This window comes from Aythya marila, assembly GCF_965140915.1.
Source record: "Aythya marila genome assembly, chromosome: 6".
NCBI classification, from domain to species: domain Eukaryota; kingdom Metazoa; phylum Chordata; class Aves; order Anseriformes; family Anatidae; genus Aythya; species Aythya marila.
This window is the reverse complement of record NC_139047.1, coordinates 16,895,776-16,916,656: the sequence shown is the minus strand read 5'-3', so window position 1 is coordinate 16,916,656 and position 20,881 is coordinate 16,895,776. Positions and strand designations below refer to the sequence as shown.

Here is a 20,881-nt window from a genome sequence, read left to right as displayed (position 1 = left end):
TGCTCTTTTTCCCATACTACACTTCTCCAAGATCCAAAACTTTTCCCACAAAAACGTTTTCTACCTTCTGCCAAAAGAATATTCATGATCTATTATTAAGTTTAAATGTTGAGTAACCAGAATCACGAGTAAAGTTCTCTATGAAGGTTAACACCACCCTGATCATAGATTTTCAAACTATTTCACAGAATTAACCACATGTTAATAAAGAAGTGTGGTCATGTACCACATTCTCTCCTATGAATAGTTGCATGGATGGCCTCCTTTCCAACTGGCAACCAAAAGAATTCCTGCAGAAGCTACATCAGTTGCCTATATTGAAAAGTAATATGAGTAACATATTTTAAGTGTCTTGCAAATGTGATTTAGCAACTGGAAATTTGAAGTATTGGCACAGTGCAACCTACCTAGCCACCATACTAACATGCAAGTTCTTAAATTTAATTACTTAGTACGTCAAGCTTCACTGTGGAGATGTTATTTCTTTATGTTCACACAATGCTACAGAATTCATTTCAGTTCCACATAAAAGTTATGCAAGCACACACAAAAGCTTCCTTAAAATAAAAATAATTTTTAAGTGACACTAACATGTGTACAAGAAGTATCCCACTTGATAAGTCAGTCAAAATTTTTAATCATATTTTGAGCTTCCTATTGCAGTACTCTAACATAATACTGGGCAGACAAGACTGGGTTTACACAATACTCAGTAATTATTATGCTATCTGTCCTCAGCTAAGAATTATCCCATCTTTAAGACTACTATTGCAGGTAAAGTCTCTGCTAATTCCCACTTGTAGCAGCTTAATACATGTTCTGTGCCCTTGCTTTTAATATGCTTAACCCTCTGAACTTGCTCATCTATACACATTCAGGCTAAAGGGCTGACAGCCTCATTAACTGTTGGAGAAGTAAGGCCAAAGTGACACCTACAGTATTACAAACACAACCAGAGTATCCCTTATGATCAAGGAGGGCAGAAGTTGCATCTTGAAGTAGTACCTTAATTACAGCTAATGCATTCAATCCTTCCCCTTCTCATTCCACAAAGGGACACTCAACTTTTAGACCACTAAGAAAACAGAATTGTTGAGACTCAGCCTTGTGCAAGAAAAATATTACATAGACTGAGTCAAAGTACAAAACAGCCAATATTACTGAGCATTTTAAGTTGAAATACCTGTATGTGTTTGTCAGATATTTCACCCACATTAATACTAATGTGATTATGCTACCAAAGACTGAACTTTTACTCTTTTGAGCAGAACTGAAGGTTACGTGCAGCTCATGTTGCACAACCACCAGGGCTTTATACCTAGTAGGTGAGGAGCTTACTGTGTTGTTGGTACCCTTCAGCATTTAAATAGTGTCACTATGGAAAAGATGGGCCACGTGCCTGTAAAACACAAGTACTGTTACACTTTTCAGTAAGTCCAATTCCCTTTAAAAATTTCTACACCAATTAGGTAGCTGCACTTCAATGAAGTGAAAAACCATAGCTGTGGTGGCTGGCTGACAATGCCTAGACAACAATCTGCAATACAAATCATCAGGAAATACATTTTTACCTATTCTGCATACTTTGGGGATTACAATTATAGGTATCTCAGTAACTATTTCTATTTGCAAGTTTAGTAGCTAGTTGGAATCCAACAGGGAAAAAAAAAATCCAATCCCTCCCACTTCTGATTATTCTGCTTGAAACTTTTTGTTCATTTTTAAATAAAAGGTAGGTATTGCTACAGATGGGACTATAGGAATTAACACAAAACTAAATCTGAATATTATCAAAAGCAAATTATTATATAATGCAATTTTAAAGTGTTTTATCTAATATACAAATCACATCCAGTCTCATTACCTGCATCCATATTCACCTCATTTCAGCACACCAGGGTTCACGTATAATGATCTAATTTTAATGCTTAAATACCTTTAAATTATGATGAAACTCCCAAGAAATCAACTGAGTCAAAAATACCAAAACCACAAGAGGTTGCAGAAAGTCATCTGCTTCTGGTTCCTTGCTAAGAACCAGACACCCACAAGCTCAGGAGATAATCATGATTTTTTATTCCCTTCAGATTGAAAAATAGCTGAGTTAAAGGTTATTGGACCTCTCAGAACTGTTTCACTAGTTCTAAGATGTTTGTCTTTAATGATTATAGCTTGACATGCATATAAACCAATAGCAATTTATATTTTCAGGTTTAAACACCCCATAGTTACACTACAACTTCTACATTGTTCACAATGCATTTTTGTTCACAAAGCAACTATTTAACTTTTAACTGCTGTCTGTTGTTGGTTTGACTTTATTACTTTTTCTGATATTATTTTGACTTTTGCATATCTGAAATACAAATTTACATCACGTTTCAACAGCATGAGTTTTTAGAGTAAAAAAATCCTTTGCAGACCAGCTTCTCTGATTAATCTACCTCCTCCTTATTCTCTAAAAAAAAAATGCACACACAAAACCAACACACAAATATTCAGCGTGACTAGTTCTAGAATACGAAGATAAAACACTTATATAACTAAAATAGAGAATTTACTCTAAAGACTCCAAGAACTGTTTTATTCTGTTGTACTTTTTCTGTTCTGAAAGTTTTCCTCCAAAGCAACTCAATAACTGCACAAATGGGAAAGAAACTATTTTCAGTTAATCTATTTTCATAAAATAAGGTTAAAACATAGTTGTCATTCATTTATTTCATTCTTAGAAAATGTAAGCCTCTCCAATCCCTTTTTATCACCTCTCCAGCCAAAGGACACTTCCATTTAATAGATTCCTTAAAATAAAGATTAGTAGATATAAATATTAGCAAATCCTCTTTACCAAAGGACAATGACATAATTAGGTTACAGGTTACCATTTTTAAATCTATACTTACAAAGTGCCAAGAAAAAACACCAGAGTAGAACACCTGTGAAGTCTATTTGCTTTGTGAAAGCCATATAATATCAGACTCTTACCAAAAAGACTTTTGGTAGTTCTGTCATAAATTCAGTTCATTTGGCTACCACAGCAAACAATCCAGAAGGAATAAGGTGAACACTGAGATATTCATTAACAATAAAGCCATATAATGCAACTTTAGAAGGATATCTTTGAGGGCAAGGACTTCTTGTCAATGGGGTTTTCTTGTGTGTGTGTGTGGTTTTTTTTTGTTTGTTTTTGTTTTTTAAGTTCTTCCTGAGAGGCAGTAGGGAAATAAAGAAGTTCTTTATGGAGTGAACAGCTAGAGATGAAATAGATTTTAGTGTTATATAAACTGTGCAAGTTATCCAAGACTTAGAATCTTTTCTATACAAAATTTGTCTTGAGATCATGTGTCAATCCACTTGATGCAGACCTGGCACATACCAGTTTCATACTGTCAGCTCATCCACACAGCTCACAAAATAGATGACCTCAAGACAACCAATCGAACTGATCCAAGACAAGATACATTTTCAAGAAGAAAGAATGTAATGGAAGAAATATAGTACAAAAATAAGATGGAGGAGGATGAAAAATAAATGCTGAAGCATATTGGATAAACAATCTGTTACTTGATCAAAAAGTGAATCCAGAAGTCCTTTTTGCTATTTACAATAATTAAATGATAGAGTAACTATTAAAAATACTAAGACTGTTCTTGAATCGGTACATATTACACTTCATAATCCTAAAGTAAAAGATAATCAACAAGAAGTAGTTGAAATAACACATTTTCTGACTAAACAGAATCACTTAACAGATCTACCAACAGTAAAACAATAGTTTTAAGTTAAATCATAATGATATAATTTATTCTCATACGCAAACAGCCCTTTGTGATTTTGACCACAAGAAGGTCAGGAAAATCTTTTGCAGTACTAGAAAATACCTGAAAACAGAGTAACAGTAGCAGTTTTCCCCCCTTTCCTCTCTCCCTCCACTTTACATTGATATATTACAATCAAGTTGAACCTGCAGAGATGCAGGAATATTTTAGTGAACTGTTAACTAGGTTTCCTTGAAGTTTTACTTACTATTTTTTTCTTCTGAGATTTTAAATCTTCCAGCGCATCATCTAAAAGAAGAACATTGTATACATTAGCTTTCAAACATAAAGAAGAGATAATTGCAGCACACTGAACATTGACTTTGCCCTCTGAGATCAAGAAAAATTACATACCCACCACAATCAAATCTACATCAGTAAACTTTGTGGAAAAACAAATGAAGTTTTATATGAAAATGAATGATCTTAAACACTGAAACTGCTCATAAATTTTAACCCACTTATCATTTTACAGTTACAACTATTAAAAAGTTTTATGTACCATTTCCTCATTAAGGGAACCAATTCTAGCTAGTGCCCTGCTTTGACCTACATTAAAAGTGCTACAACAATGGACCAAATACACTTAATCTCAAGAGTCAAACTACAAAAAAAAAAAAGCTTGAGCTCTAAGTATTAATTTATCTGGATACAGATTTACCAGCTTCAACACTTCATGTAAGCATCTTACACATGCTATTTTCAAATGCCAAATGGATTCTAAGCTTCAAATCTGGATCTATTTTACCCTTTCAAATTTTTCAAACTACAGCAAAAAAACAGTTTTGTAGGCTACTAGGTATCTCTCTAAGAATCTAAGAATCTCTCACTGTAAGAGCCTTTTCTACAAGTAGTAGGTACGGCACCTCCCTTAAAAGGGAGAGAGAAAGAAAAAATCAAATGCATGTGGGACTCTCCTTTAAGTCAATGCTTACAGCTTGGCACCCATGGAAAATTTACCGCAATAAACCACTGACTAATATAGTAGATATTCTGGTAAAATCAGTCTTCTACTGCCTCCTTCATACACACAAACCTGTCTACAGGTTTTCTTCCTCCTTAGTGCTGCTAGACCTAGTAGTTTACTAGTAGGCTACCCATTTTTCAGTTTTCCAAAAAAGCGTAAGACAAGAAAGAAGACCAAAAATACACCAAGTTAAATACATACATATGCATACACATAAAACTATTTCTGTATATTTATTAGGTGTATTAAACTTTTTTTTTTTTTTTTTTTAAGTTATTTCAGGAAATAATTTATAAGAATACATAAGCTGAACTTTTCCATAATGTCAGAACCTATCCTGATACAACAGGCCATTCTATGAAATCTAGAAGATACTAAAATGGGGCACATACAATATTTGAAAGTTTATGCTACAAAAGGGTAACTAAAACAATACCTTATTAGTAAAAGGAATAGGACATGGAACAAGACCTAGATAGTACTGGGCTAGACCACAAAAGATACACAATTCCAGAAACTATGCATCTTTAAACTAATAAACTAAGGCACCTCCCTCCACCAAATTTGGTATTTACATTAGAACACAGCCTCTCAGGTAGCCCATTGTCACACCTTGTACTTTAATGTAGTATGGTATCATGCAGCCAAATAGTACTGTAAGGTTGGTTATTAATAATTTGTTAAACACAAGCTGTATTTAGTACAGAACTGCCTAGAACACCTCAACTATAGCCTCCCACAAAGCAACACAGTAAGTTTATAGTGAGGGCATTTGTTTCTTTACATCCTGCTTTCAGTGAGCATCTCATGAAACACCTGTTCTATCAAAGGTGGCCAAATGATAGTTATTGCAAAGCACTCTCAAGAAACCAATGCATCTCATCTTAAATCTACTAAAAAGATTCATACTAGAGAAGTCAACACCCGCAAGACACCTCATTTATTTTTCCCATACTTAGGGACAGATCAGCCTAAACCTTCCTTTACAGCTGCCTGCCTGACCAGCCTTAGAGACTAGGGAATTTCAGTTTGTACATCCCCTGTCCCAGAGTTTCACTACGTATTTTATTCCTTCCGATCATGATTCCCAGAACTGGTGTATCCAGTTATCCAGTGTAGACCTTTACGGTATTAAATTACTATCTCTAATGACTTGACACATTATTTTAACTTAATCCAGAATAAAAGACTAGATTTGAGCTACTTAGTTGCCAGTTTGCTCTCCAAAGTGTTTTCTCTTGCTTTACACAGTGCAAGAGTTACAGTAGTATTTTATTTCTTTTCCAAATACAGGACTTGTAACTTTGAGGTAAAACACTTCACTTATGCTCAATCTCTGGAACAGCGCAGAAATAATTCCCTTTGGCATGTTCTAACATGTACTAAAACCCTTTCTACACATGCCCAACAAAGGCAGTAGACTTGCTTGTATGCTAAAAATAACAATAAAGACCTTTAAGCAAACTAGAAAAAACATACTAGTTTTCTTATGTGGCCATGAAATACAAATATATACTCATCCTTAGAAATGAATCATTCAGTGCCACAAAATATATGGACAATTTTATTTGTACATAAAAATGTATGTCCTATGCTTGCATATCAAGCGTAAACACTAAATTTAAGAAATTCCAAAAGTGATGTTTAACTCATAAGCTGTCACAAATTAAATCGATCTTGTTGCTCTACATGTCATAAAACACTGAGGTTTTTCCTGTATTATTGCTCACATCACCATGAGATATTGTTACAGGCTGGACTGCTTTCAAAGAAAATCTCAAATGAACTCTACCACAAACAAGTGCCACAGATGCAGTTTTTAAATTTCACATTAGAATAAATCAGCATGTACTTGAGCAATTACACACACTTCAACAACTCCATTAATTTTTATTTTTTAAACACATGACATAACATTTCCCTTAGTTCCCGAAACTGTACAAAAAACATGCTTATTCCTTTTCCACTTATAATAAAATGAGCATACTTTGGAGAATTTGGGGAGGAAAACGTCATCTTAAATTAAACACATGCTTTTTATCTATTCTAATACATAGCCTTTACATAGAAGAGAATTGCTAAAATACTTGCAAAATGCAAGTATTAAATAAACCACTCCTATCACTTATATTTCCTTCCTCTCACTCCACTCTATTTTGTCCCATTACACTTTGAAGAATCCAAAGAGGGAAGAAAGTTTCCATAATTTCATAAGCAAAGTGGGAGATTAAGCAGTTTCCTTCACGTTAATTAAAACTGTTGTTTCTACCACACAACTCTTTAGCTAAATGCTACTCGTTTCAGCATCCATCAAGAGGCTATTCTTTTCCTGGAAGTAGAATTATTCAAAGTATTTACATTTTCATAGTAAGCATCATTCCCAACTAGCTCCACGTTCTAAAAAGAGACAGGAAAATGTACTTACTATTCCTTTCTGTCCTTTTGGAGAAGAAAAAAATGAGCAGTGTTCTTATAAACCAGATTCTTTAAAAGAGAAAGAAGAATAGCATTAATTAAAATATTAATCATTTCTGAAATCATTTACCAGGCAAGACGGTTCACATAGAAGAGTTACCACATACGATTTAACTCTGCAAATACAAAGAATAAATCTTCAAACAGAATAAATCTTTAAGCAGAAAATTACAAATGAAATTGGTAGCTTGTCAACAAAACAAGAACGTCGACCCAAATAAAATCCAACTGTCATAATATTCGATCAAATATAACTATAAGTATAAATACTAAGGAAGCAGCAGCAGTAACATCACTGCTTGCTGAAATGCTCAGTGAGAACTTTTTAAAACTCAAGGTATGTGTTGTTAGCTGAAAATTACTGAGTCCCTGCTTCTTATTTGATAGATTTATAATGCAAGTTATCCAAAAGAACAAGCTTAGAAGCTAAAGCCTAGAATTTAGGACACAGCAGGCATGTAGGAACAACTCAACAGTGATGAAAGTCTTGAGATATAGCTTTTGTACAAATACTTTCCTAAAGTTAACTGACCTGACTCCCGATGATTTTACAAATAATTTAGTCACTTTCCATACAGTTTCAGCTGATTTAGCTCTATCTATGTAGCAGTTTGCTTATGCTTAAGAAAAAGTTACTTATCTACATCCATTCTACATTTGAAAAGTCTCCCTGCAATCCTTAGGCTTTTTTTTTTTTTTTTTAAAAAACTTAGAAATGTTTATGATTATGAAGTAGAAGCTTTCTCTGGCAAGTCACACAGCCTAATCTAAGAAGCAAATCTCATACTTCAAGCCCTTCCAAGGATCTTATTCAAAACCTTCCTTGTGGCAAGTACTATATAAAACAGTATAAAAATCCTAAAGGCTAAAAAGGTTCTCTGAGTAACAGCTAGTAAAAGAAACTAAGCTAAGTGATACAAAATTTTAAATAGTTTTGACTAATTCATAAGAACATACTTTTAATTTATATAATGGCTAATCAGTTTAAAATGCTTTTAAGTATTAACAACAAAACCTGAACTAAGTTGAACAACACTACTAGAATGTAAAAGTAACCTATACAAGGTGACAGAAACACACAGAGTTTAACTCTACTCCACTTTCAAAGGTGCATTGTAATAACCATTTTAAGAATACAGATGGATAGCTTTGTCCACTTCAACAATGCAAGATGCATCTTTCCATAAAGTAACAAGATTATGGTATACAGGCATGATTTCTTTGTGTCATCTGTGCTTAATACAGAAATGAATCCATATTCTAAGCACATACATATGGCAAGATTTTATGAAACAAAAGACTTTGTTTAGAACTTTGAAGTGCAAGTTGAATAGCAGGCTGTTTGAGACAAAATTTGTAAGTTTAATATTAAACACGTTTACCTGAGAATTAGGACAAGATTAAATAGTTTATTTGAATTAGATCGTATTTCAAGAACACCCTTCTAAAATGCTACAGTATTTCCTCAACTTTACAGACATTTCAATGGATATTGAAATTAGTGATGTTATATATTCCTAGAACTTAACTCTATACTAGTAACATGCTGAGACACTGAGGGAATGACCCAAGGCAGAAATAAGTTGGTGACTGACTACAAGCTGGAAAAGGCAGGCATATTCCAGTCTGATTAGGGCTGGAAAAAAATCTCTAGAGTAATTACTGGGTGGCACCAGACATTCAGCATGAAGTCACCTCTTGACCAAGAGCAAAGACAACCTGGCAGTTGCTTGCCATTCATACCTGAAAAAAAGGCTGAAGAATAGCTTAATAGAAAAATCAGATAAACAGTCACAAGAAAGCAAGTCTAGTTCTAGATGTCAGTAAGCTAGTATCTAATTCAGAGCTTTATAGGAACCCATCATTAAAAAAGTGAAGCAAAAATTGGGAAGAAAAAGTAGAGAAAATCCGACGTTAAAGTTCACACCATAGCATTAAAAGCCACCACGTTCAGTAATAAGTTTTTCATTTCTAGACACGTCCTAAAACGCTTAAAAGGGAAGCTTCCTTTTCTACATGCCTTCCCTGTTAGCATGAGCAAGCCTTGCAGGCTAACAAATATTTCCAAATCGTTGCATTTAAGAACAAAAACAATTCATATTACTGTCAAAGATTAATTTGTGCTTTAATTTCCAGATTCCTTCTTTCCAGACAAGATATTACTGTCCATGCATCTTCTCCACACGATTCTATAACACCCATGTATTACTACATTATGCATAACAGAATATAAAGGATACTTTAAGATGCTTTCTGTAACATGTTACACTGTGTGACCCACAAACTGATCTAATCAAACTTGCAAAGCCTTCAATATATGTTTGACTACCCTTCAAGTCTAGAGCTAGGGCACTGACAAGTCAGGTTTTCATACAAAGATACTGTACAAATACAGACAGTATTTACCACATTCATCTAGCAAATTGCTAAATACATTGTTGAAGTTATTGGTTGGAAAGCTGCTCAGTAGACAGACTGCTTCTCTTCACTGATGGCTGGATCGAGGTGGGAGGTAGGGAAGAAAATGTTTGGTGAGGTGGGAACTCAAATTTTTATTCTTAAGAAAAGAAATTCATTTAGAAAACATGGTACACATGAGAATGAACATCAGGTCTAGGGGAAAAAAAAAAAAAAAAGCAATTTTCTCCCTTATTCAAATCCAAAGACATTAGGATATTTTCTGTTTAAATAAAACAGATCCTTGATCTTACAGAACAACAGCTATTTAGCTAAAATTGATCCACAGCGTATTTAGGCTGATGACCTTTCTGCATTAACATTCACCTAACATCTAAAAGTAAGTTTCTCCGTTCACTCTTGTATATTTTGCCCGATTTTATGTGCTGCATTTCACGTACAGGCAACATACCTCTTGTTACTTCCATACAGTAGTGTTACTTTTCCAAAATGGTAGTAGAAATAAAACTTAAGATAATGCCCTTCTGTTTATACAACACTAACTTGCAGCTTTTCAGGTACAGCTCTATCTCTAGCCCTAGTATAATTTTGATAAGCTAAGTAACTTCAGATGCTAACATCTTTTGATGGTAAGACTCAGTTCTACACTAAATGTAGACCCAAGAGAGACGTTTCCCTCAAAGAAAGTGTCTGCCTAACTACTTCGATTTATTTTAGAAGAAAAAAATTTGCAAGTTATGACAACTCAAGGATTGTCAAAAACAAACCCAAACCCCTGCTGAGACATATTTTCCATCTCCTTTTATCAAGGAGACAGCAGTTAGGAAAAAAAAAAAAGCATATTTACTTACATCAATGGAAATGCAAAAAACGGAAGTGTCATAATAAACCTTGCTGTCCATTCATCAGGAAGACAACAAAAATATACAATGAAAAAGGTGATAAGATAAAGAACCGAAGAGTAGAAGAGTAGCCTTCCAACACATAATTTCTGTAGCCTCTGATTTTTTTCTCGGAATTCTTCTAATGTTTGTATTTCCTGTAAATAAATAGGGTTCAACCTTATTAATGAAATTAGTCTGTGTTCTTTATTAGGTTGCCTTTAAGCGTTTGCTAAAATTAGCCATATCAACTTGATACTTGATTAGAAAAGTCAAGCGGCTTTTTGATAAATGACAATGCCTACCCAGAGATAACTTTCACAACATAAATGCGTCACGGTACTACAGTTGTTATATGGGCCACTTGCCCATATACTTGCACATATACTTATTAGAAGTAACATATCACTACTGGGGAGAATTATCACAAATTATCCCTTTTTCTTATTTTAATGATTTAGTATATTTGGGACAAGAGAAAAACGTTAATATCTTATGAATGACTGTCTTTATGACACATAAGAACTTAACTGGCATACTTTGCATCCTAAAACTTTCAACAGGCACCTGTGTGATTTCCAATGCATTTAACACTTTTCTGCAAACAGTGGGAACTGCATCACTCACTCACTTTACATATGTATTCATTTCAGTATTTTCTCACATTTAGAGTGAAATCCTAAACATCTGAATGATGGTTTTACCATATTAATACATGATCAATCAACAGTCTGTGTTACCATTTTGATTTCATTTCAAGTGATGATAGGAGTACTTACACTTAATAAAATGAAAAGTATCAACAGCATATTTCAGAACAGTTAATATCCCTGTGAAGTGCAGACATCTGTCTCAAATTCTGACTAAAAATAAGAGTTGATTAACAAACTGACCTAGCAGTTACTCTGTCCCCAACCTTACTTACTACCACTATAGTTACAATTGCTACACTTTAAGCCGTACATTGAAGCTATTCTAATGAATCTGATGAAGGGAACTTTCCTTTAGTGACATTTCCTATAACATGGGAGTTTAACCATTAATTATAATTAAATTATGTAATAACATAAATCATATAATAATGACACATCCACTCCCATTTCAGGCTCTTTAAGTAAGCACTTAAACTATAGTTTCTCACTATCTACTATACAGCGTTTGCTGGTTTTTAAATGATTAATACTAAGAGTAAAAATAAAGGTAGCACTCCATCTGAAGTTCAGTCTATTACATCCAACTGGAATAATCAAAATTATTTAAAATTCCATGACACTATCTTATCTGAAGATAAAGAAAAGCATTGCCAGCAAAAAGTATGCATATTTCTAAAAAAAAAATCAAATCACCAAGAAACAAATACATACCTTATCAATTTTTTCTAATACTTCTACAGTAGAAGGCTTCGCCTGCTTACAAGGGAAAGAACAAAGATGTTAATCTGATTGAAACAGTATTTTGAGAATTAGCATAGGTAAACAGTTTCTCAACAAAGACACTCATAACAGATTAATATTCTAACTATTTTATGTAAAGTAGAAATTTCTCCTACTTTACCAGTGACAGAGGACACTAATGCATCACTGTTGTACAGTTGTCATTACTATTGGCTGAAGGATCCAATCCTACACCACACAAGTTGAAAACCTACAATGTGTGTACAGTAATTACGGATGTGCAGGTGGAAAACAGAACAAGGAGAAAATTGATGAGAGGAAGGAGGAGGTAAAGTGAAGATAATATAGACAGAAAGCCTTAATCTAATAACTTTTAAGCTTTTTACTAATACTCATTCTGCACAAAGACAAGCTCTAAATGAATTATAAGCAGCTGTAAATAAGGACTCATCTCCAGTAAAATTCCCCTTAGGAATAACCTGGAACACACTCTAAGAATCTTCCCCAACTTGCTGAGAAGTATGAAGCTACTAATTATTTTAACCCAACCTTCAGACCACAAATCTGAAGACTACAGCCGATGTTACATCACTGTAGAAGTGGAAACCTTTTTTTCCCCTGTTATGCAAAACTGACATTTTACCTACACTCTCACCTTTAAAGGAGTCTCATATGGGAGACTAAAAAAAAAAAAAAAAAAACTGCAGACCTAGACTCAACAACTCACACCTGACAGCGGAGTCAAAAGCCTCATGACTTTCTCAAACTCAGTATACCATTCAGTAACATATAAGCCAATTGAAAAAAAAAAAAAAACAGTAAGGAAAGACCTGTGTAAGTATGAGTAGCTGCCAAAATATTTCTTAAAACAGACAATGATATTCTGAATCTATCCATTTTGACTGAGAACAGCCACCAATCTTCAAAATCACAAGTACTGCTGTACCTACTGCGATGAAGTACCACAAAACCATTTAGACTTACAGTTAAAAACACAATTCTGTAACTTAAACTAGCATCAGGTCTGGTAGCTCAAAGGAAATAATGCACAGTCATGCAGGTATACAGGTTGGGGATTTTGATTGTTGTATTTCTGCACATCTATTTTGCTATTGGACTTTTAAGTGATACATCAATGGATGATGTACAGCTAAACTAAAGATTATTACATTGTTAAAAGATTGTACTTACCCTCCATCTTGAAATTAATCCACCCATCTTCTATTGTGGACAAGTGTTAAAGCTATCTTCTACAAGAATTCACAGCTAGAAGTAAAGCATTAGGCACATAAGACCAATCTAACAGCACACTACAAAAGTCATTATTTATTCCAACATCTAAAGAAATCAAAACAGTGCATAAAATCATTGCCTAGTTATCTCTGCCCACATGTTATTATAAAATCTATTCTTTGTTTCGTAGGTCTCTTGTACGTCTATCAGCCTTGATGTGGACAAACATTTTATGGAAGTATTTAAACAGAAAGGAGTCCTCAAAAACAGAAGAACAAAATAACCCACCAAAAAAAGAAAAAAAAAAAAAAGAAGCCGAAATCCTCTGACAAAAAACAATTTTTAAAACTTATTACTAAACAGAATTAAGAATAAATTGATTTCCAATTCCTCAGCTGCTCATAAGCACAACTCTCAACATCCCTCTTCAGCTGACACCCTTCATTAACATCCTACTACTCATGAGAGTAGTTCTTCTTCCATAAATCTACTTCCTTTTCAAGCTCTCATCAACAAGAACTTACTGAACACCATTGCTATTCTCCCTTTGTATGATCATTTTTAAGTTAAATCATTAGTTTCACAGAGGACTACTGAGATTTCACATGCTCTTGGGAAGCAGAACATCAGCAAGCGTTCCCTGCACACAACGTACAGTGCAGTCACCAGCATATCAAATGGCCCTAAAAGCAATTCCAGGTGTGCAAAAGTAGTTCACTCCACACAAATCTGGAACCCATGGACAGCCCTAGTTTAATAAGCTGCGTCCAGGTTCCTGAAATAAGTGTTGCAGCTTTCCATCAGTAAGTAGTTGGAATAAATGGACTTTGAACCTCAGGATGGCACAAGTTCTTTGCAATCATTTAAGATTTTATCCACTGAATGAAAAAGTTACTGGTTCATAGCAACCCTAACAGGAAACTAATGCTCAATCCCAACTGGTGTTCAAGCAATGTTAACTCTGCAATGAAACAGTAGAATAAAACAAAACAAAAAGCACTGCCCAGTTAGGCAGAAATAAATTAGTGATTATTAGTGTGTTTGTTAAGTTACCTTTGGCCGCGAATTGAAAGATAAAGAAACCTTATCTCAATCCAAAGGTGTTCCCAAGTTGTCTGAAGCTGCCAGAACAAATTAATATAATATAGGATACACATTGCTTGCTAACTCTACTGTATTACGGTAACCTCTTCACCTTGTAGGAAAGCCAAGGCCTTCATGGGGCCTATAGCTCTGGGTTCCAGTCTTGAAAACCAATCCTTGAAGATAAGCAAATCCATATTTGAAATGCTGCCAAAATGAAGCTAGAACAGATGGACACATTAGCTCTGCTGTTGCTAAATTGCAACAGCTCACCCCTCTGTGCTGTTGCTAGCACAGAGGGGTGAGCTACAGAAAAAGCACAATTACCCCTTGGTCTCGAGTATATTCTCTAAACAATTACCACTACAACAACTAACCACGGTAAAACACCAGCAATGTTTTCACTTTTCAACATTCAATACTGCTGTTCTCTAACGCTGACAATTTTACGTAATTCTCATTTTGCAGATACACACATTTTTACAAAAGCATCACAGTTGATCTGAGCCTACGCCTTCTTCACAAGTATGTCTACACTGAGATAAATATCATCATTCTTCCAAAACAATATGAAAGCTATGTCACCTAGCCAATTAAGAAGTCTGCAAATCTAGCACACCATTCCCAAATCTAGTCTGCTTCAGTAACATTGCCACTGCTATTAGGAGCATGGGTAGCAGTTATTTATTTAGATGCACAGAAAGAGACACGGAGATAGATGCTCACATGGCCTATATCCTCCATGCCACAGTTAAAGAACCTTTGCAATAAAAGTGTTAGAGGATCTTTGAGTAAAGGTTATTCATAAGCCATTAGCAACACTGACCCTTCCCAGTAACACATTCACATGGTATCTGCACATACGCTTTTCAAGACAACCAGCAAGTACCTGGAAGGGAAACAGGCCTGACAAGTGTCACCACACACGTAATTTTACATGAACCACGATGCTGACAGGCTTTATGCAAACCACCCTGTAAATCAGTAATCCTACCAAAACCCCTCCCCAAAGAGGTATTAACAGATTAGGGCCACTAAATTCACATTTACGGTTTAGTCACTGAATCCTTTACTATGAGATAAAGGATTTTCTACGGTAACTATGAGGTAGTTCAGATGTTTTCATTCTTCCATCCCTTCCTCCACTTTTTTTTTTTTTTGACATGACCACAACACAAATTGTCCTCAATTGCTTCAAACTTCCCTCATTCCTCCTTATCTGTCACTCCACATATCCACTATTGATATCCTACTTTTTATGGTAAGAGCCTCTCTTCCACAAGCATACTTCCTTCCCATGCTCTAGCCATCAAAAAGTTACTGCACAGCACTTTTTCCTCTGGAAGAGCACATCTCTCCAGCACAAAACTCTTCCTCCCCCCTCACTAAGCACAGCTGTGATTGGATTTAATTCCATACATGTTATCTTTGATGTAATGCACAAATAAGATAGCTGAACCCTAAACTTCAAATCAACAAGTGGTAGAAGAATAATGTAGAAGCCTAAGAAAACACTGTAATCAATTCTCATTATCAGAGTCTCAGAAAAAAATAATCTAGATTTCACAATAGCATCTTCTCCACCCCAAAAATATGGGACTTAATTAGTAAAAAGCAAAAGTAGAAGTACCATATAAAGGGTACTGAAATTGAAAGTGTTTATCTTTCAAAAGAGGGATGGATCATGCATGAATACAGAAGTCATCCACCAACCTATTCATCCAGATGGAGAAAATAGATTGATCTCATTAACCTTTATCAAGTCATGTAGTCAGGCAGACTGCTTTCCTTCACTAACAGCGTGAGCTTCAGCCAGTTTTAGAGTTAATATAGGGTCCAAACAACATCAAGTACCCTAAAGGCTCCCCTTAGAAAAGGCCTACAAGCATGCAGGACATCTCTGTCACTTGCAAATTTCTTCCATCTAGGTTCAACAATGTTCCAAAATTAAAAGCTTTTCAAAAATTAAAATCTCCACAATAGTTTTTAAGAGTTAGAATGTTGAAATTCAAGACTGAATAACATCAAATCAAGTCACATTGAAAGAAAAAGCGCTAGAAGCTTTTGCTACAGACGCGTTACCCCTGAAGGGCGGGAGGCGCACTCTTTAAGCGATGTAGCCTGTAAGCCTAGTAGCTTTATTTTATGCACAAGTTTCATCAGGTGTTCACCTTCACACCCAAGAGTGGGAGGGCTACCTCCAAACCGAGTCTCCACTCGCGTTCACGAGGTTTCCACCCCAAGTTGTCCGTCTCCCACAATTCAGTGACCCCAGCAGCTCCCCCAGCCCCGAGCGGCTCGGGCAGGCGAGCACGCAGGCCAAACCCAAGAGCATCACCTGCTGCCCGCAGCTCTCCTGCCTCAGCACCTCTCGGCCACACCGCGACGCGGGGCTCTGGGGCCTTGCAGCTGCCTTCCCCCTGCCCCCGCCCGGCAGGGCCCCGGCCAGCCCCCCCCCACCTTCGGGGGGCCACCCGCCTCCGCAGGGTGCACCGAGGAAGGGCCGGGCGCTGCTCAGAGCCCGGGCTGGGCCCGGCGCGGTGCGGTGCGGGAGGGAGAAGCCCCGCACCCCGCACCCCACCGCCCCCTTCGCAGCCCGCGGAGCCGCCCCGCTCCCGGGGGCCGCCGGCTGTCAACGGCCGAGGGTGGGGGCCGGGCCCCGGAAAGCACCGGCCGGCCAGCCGGCCGCCCCCCGGCGGGGCCAGCCGCCGCCTCCTCGGCCGCGCCGCGCCGCCCCCCTTCCCCGGCACGTACCTGGCGCGGGCCGGGCCGCGCATCCCGCCCCGCCGCCGCCCGCCGAAGGAGGAGGGCAGGGCCCGGGCCGGCGGCGCTCCCATCAGGCCCCGCGCGGCCCCGGCAGCCAACCAGCGCCGCGCGGCGCGCTGGGCCCGGGGAGGGGCGCGCGGCCCGGCGGCCGTTGGCGGGCGGCGGCCGTTGGTCGGCAGCGGGCGGCGGGCAGGGGGCGGCGGTGGTGGCCTGCGGCGTTGTGCTTCTTCGGTTCACGGTGCGGCAACAATAGTGCGGGAGGTTGTGTGGAGCGGGCTGATGTTCCGCTTTTCTGCCTCGCAGTGAAGAACCAGCCTGTCCCTAGCCGCCCTTCCAGCAGTCTTACCCTGTGGTCCCCTTTCCTGGCCAACGCCTCCATCACTGTCAGTCACCGTACAGAAGACTGAGGAGCAGAGAGTACCGGCTCCGTTTGCATTCACAACTTCTTAGGTCCCCTGTGCACAAGTTTTATGACTAGTGGGAGTAGTAGAGATGTGAGAGGCAATACCGCCTTCAGGGTGCCCTGAAGTGAAAATTCATACGCAGAAGCTGCATACCTTCAACTAACCCCTAAATTGTTGAATTCACTGTAGGAAACAATATATCTTGACACAGCCCATGACTTTTTTCCATATTTTCATGAGTTGACCTTGGCTGGTAGATAGGCACATACACAGCCTCTTGGTCACTTTCCCACAGAGGGATGGGGGAGAGAATAGGAAGAGCGAAAGTAAGAAAGCTCAGGGGTCCAGTTGCTTTGTAAGTGAAGGAATGAAATAAAAGGAATACGAGGAAATCTCTCACCACTTCCCACAAGTAGGCCGATGTACAGCCAGTCTCTGAGCAATGTCTACCCTGGAAGACAAAGCCTCCCAACCTTCTTCTGCTACCCCAGTTTTATTGCCAAGCATGACGTTATGCAGTATAGAGCAATGTTTTGGCCAGTTCAGGTCAGCTGCTCCAATTCTGTTGCCTCTAACTTCTTCTCTGCCCCAGCCTACTCACTGAGGGGGCAGAGTGGGGAAAGCCTTGATGCCGAGCAGGTGCTGTTCAGCAGTAGTCAAAACATTGGTGCGTTATCAATGCTGCTTTAGTCACAAAATCCAAAACACAGCAACATAGGGCTGTTATGACAAAAACTAATTCCATCCCAGCGAGACCCAGTATAACAATTGTAAATATTGCGGGGCGGGGGGCGGAGGGGAGAGAGGAATTATACCCAAAAAGACTAAGGAAAGCTTTTAGGCCTGGGAAAGACAAACAGGATATCCCAGCTACATTTCAGACAGCACAGTCAGTTTCAAGCTTTAAGTAGTGGAGCTACTGAGTCTGGTCATCTGTCAGGCATTCATTTTCAGTTTTGACATTGGGAAATTGACATTGATATTGGGAAATTGACATTGGGAAACTGTTTTAGTTTCTTGCAGTGTTCAGAGTGAATCCAACTACTCTACATTATTAGCTGGTTATAATATCAACTAACTAGCAGCTTTAGCTGTGAGTGACACTCTAGAATGGACTTAAGTAAGTGCATTCAAAGCCAAGTAATGACACTGAGTGCAGAGACGTTGACTGTACTAGAGATTCTCTGCTACCAGCTGCAGAAGTCACAACTGTAAGCTCTAGATCTGTAAGCTCCTTCCTTTCCAAGTGGAAAAAGACTTGGTGACTGAGCCTTTCCTTCACTTCAGCTTGTTATCCAGAACTATATCTGCTTAAATCCGTGTAGCAATGACTGTCCCCGTGTTGCCAGGATGTCTTTCTTTTGGATTTCAGATGAAATACAGCTACATGTATAATCCACTCCTGGTTTTCATATTTCAATGTGGTGTGCTCCTGGACAGAAGCTAATTTAAATCTTTAAGCTAACATCCTTATGCATACTAATACCTTTTCCATATTCTACCACAGTATCAACTTAAAATAAACTTAGATAATACTAGTACCATGTTTAAAGTTTCAAGGTTTGGTTGTTGTTGTTTTTTGTTTGTTTGTTTGTTTGTGTGTTTTGAAATGCTACAACCAATACTAACATCTCCAAGAAACCTCTCTCCTTTTTTTTTTTTTTTTCCCAGAATTGCAGTCCTCCTCCATGAAGTTCTAATCACTGCTATACAATTATGAATCTATTTAATTGGTAGGTTTAAAAAGGTATTGTTAGCAACCATTATTGAACTTTTCAGACTGAAGAGTCTCTCAGCTATGTGAAGTTATGTGATACTATGCAGCTACCCTAAAGCATAACTAGCCTAGATCTACCTAAAAGAAGAAATTATGCCCATGTAGCTGGTGAGCATAATAAAACTGAATATAGAACCATAATTTCAGATAAGTCAGGGTAAAATTTTCATTAATCTGGTTCAAAACTGCCCCCTACAGAGTAGTTAAAACTCTAAATCTTTTCCTTTCAGAATCCTTCATTATCAGTAGGATTGGTGTTTAATGTGATTGTACATAATGACTCTAACAGCAGAGGACATCTCCAGAATTTTCCCCAGCATCATAGATAGTACTTTTAGTCTCTCCCTATCCAGAACACCGAACAATCAGTAGTAAACTTCTTTTGAAATGTTTTGCTCTTGTACTCTGAGACTCTTTTTTTCCTTTGGGAAGTGTTTTCCCATGGTAACATTTTTAACATTTATATTTTAGCAATATACGCAGTCTAGCCTGATAAATTTTCTAAATATATATATATGATTGTACAAGTCCTTCAGAAAATACTATTTGGATTAAAAAAAAGCTCAACATTGCTTATTTGTGTTTACTTGGGGTTTTTAATTAGGCTTCCCAAGTACATTCAGCATTCTCTATAGGAGACCCTTTCAGATTTTTCTGGCTAGTGAGGCCGTGTAGTTTAACTCATTTAGATGCTGGGAAAATTTAAATGTTGAAACAGAACAATTGTCTACATTGCAATTGGAGATGTCATGGCAGCAAATCCTGCTAGCTTTAAGATCACTAACTCCACTCCCCTTAGCACCACTGACTACAGTCTGCACGTGCTGCCATCTCACTAGTATTTTCACAGCACTGTTAGCTGATGACAGAACAGTTTGAGAATTACGTGCCATTGCATGCTGCATTGCTCCAAGCAAGGCTGGAGGAGTACTGTGCCGCAGTTCCTCTGCTTCAGGTAGCTGGTGCTGTGCTCATCGCTGTACACCACAGGGGCTTCCTCAAGAGCACAGTGTTGCTTCAGGCCACTTCCTCGTGCATGGTAGGCACCTCAGAGATTAAAGCAAGCCCAAGCTGTTAGGGACACTGTCCAGGCACTCCTCGCTGCGGCTCTGCTTTCCACCTGCAAAGCTACCCAACCGAGGCTGATCAAATGGACTTGCTGTCAGCACTGGGTTGCTGCAGCTTCCTCATATGCCATCCCCAGCTGAACATGCCCCAGCCGGCTGTGTTGGCAGAAGAAAAAACTCAATCGTGCCCATGTCGGTCACATTTCTTGAGGCCTGGACTCTGCTTCTTCTGCATCTTGAGCTGAAAGAGTGCATCCTGCTATTTCATAAATGACAAATACATAGTAATTAACATGAATTTGTGAGTGTCTTTTTTAATCCAGCTTTGTTAAACAAACAAAGAATTTAAAAATATGTTTGATGTAATTACATAGGAATATTTTATTTTTTAGAAACTCAGGAAAACACATATAGAAATAACTCCTGTAGTTAAACCTATACTTTACTCTAAACTGAGAACTGATTGAGAGGACTCCAAACTATTTTCTTTTCTTGTTTTGTTGCAAGTTTCCATTAGAACTGGAACTGGAAAGAGATCTAGAGATTTTTTTTCAGGCTACAAAGGACTGGCAGAACCCCCTTAGAAGGAATGGGTAAGCTA

At 37.7% G+C, this 20,881-nt stretch overlaps 1 protein-coding gene across 2 annotated transcripts in view; it reads right to left on the bottom strand.

Moving 5' to 3' along the window:
• LNPK (lunapark, ER junction formation factor) overlaps window positions 1–17,086 on the bottom strand; it is a 39,086-nt gene extending 22,000 nt beyond the window's left edge. Inside the window, exons 1-6 of one of the 2 annotated variants that reach the window (XM_082763882.1) lie at window positions 17,021–17,086; window positions 13,142–13,216; window positions 11,921–11,965; window positions 10,527–10,714; window positions 7,208–7,266; window positions 4,024–4,064 (exon numbers count right to left, since the gene is read on the bottom strand). In XM_082763882.1, the coding sequence (XP_082620008.1) occupies window positions 4,024–4,064; window positions 7,208–7,266; window positions 10,527–10,714; window positions 11,921–11,965; window positions 13,142–13,168 (360 nt within the window). In that variant the 5' untranslated portion in view covers window positions 13,169–13,216; window positions 17,021–17,086. The remainder of the gene's footprint in view (window positions 1–4,023; window positions 4,065–7,207; window positions 7,267–10,526; window positions 10,715–11,920; window positions 11,966–13,141; window positions 13,217–17,020) is intronic. The other variant, XM_082763883.1, reaches the window with a different exon arrangement.
• Between the last annotated feature and the right edge of the window lie 3,795 nt (window positions 17,087–20,881).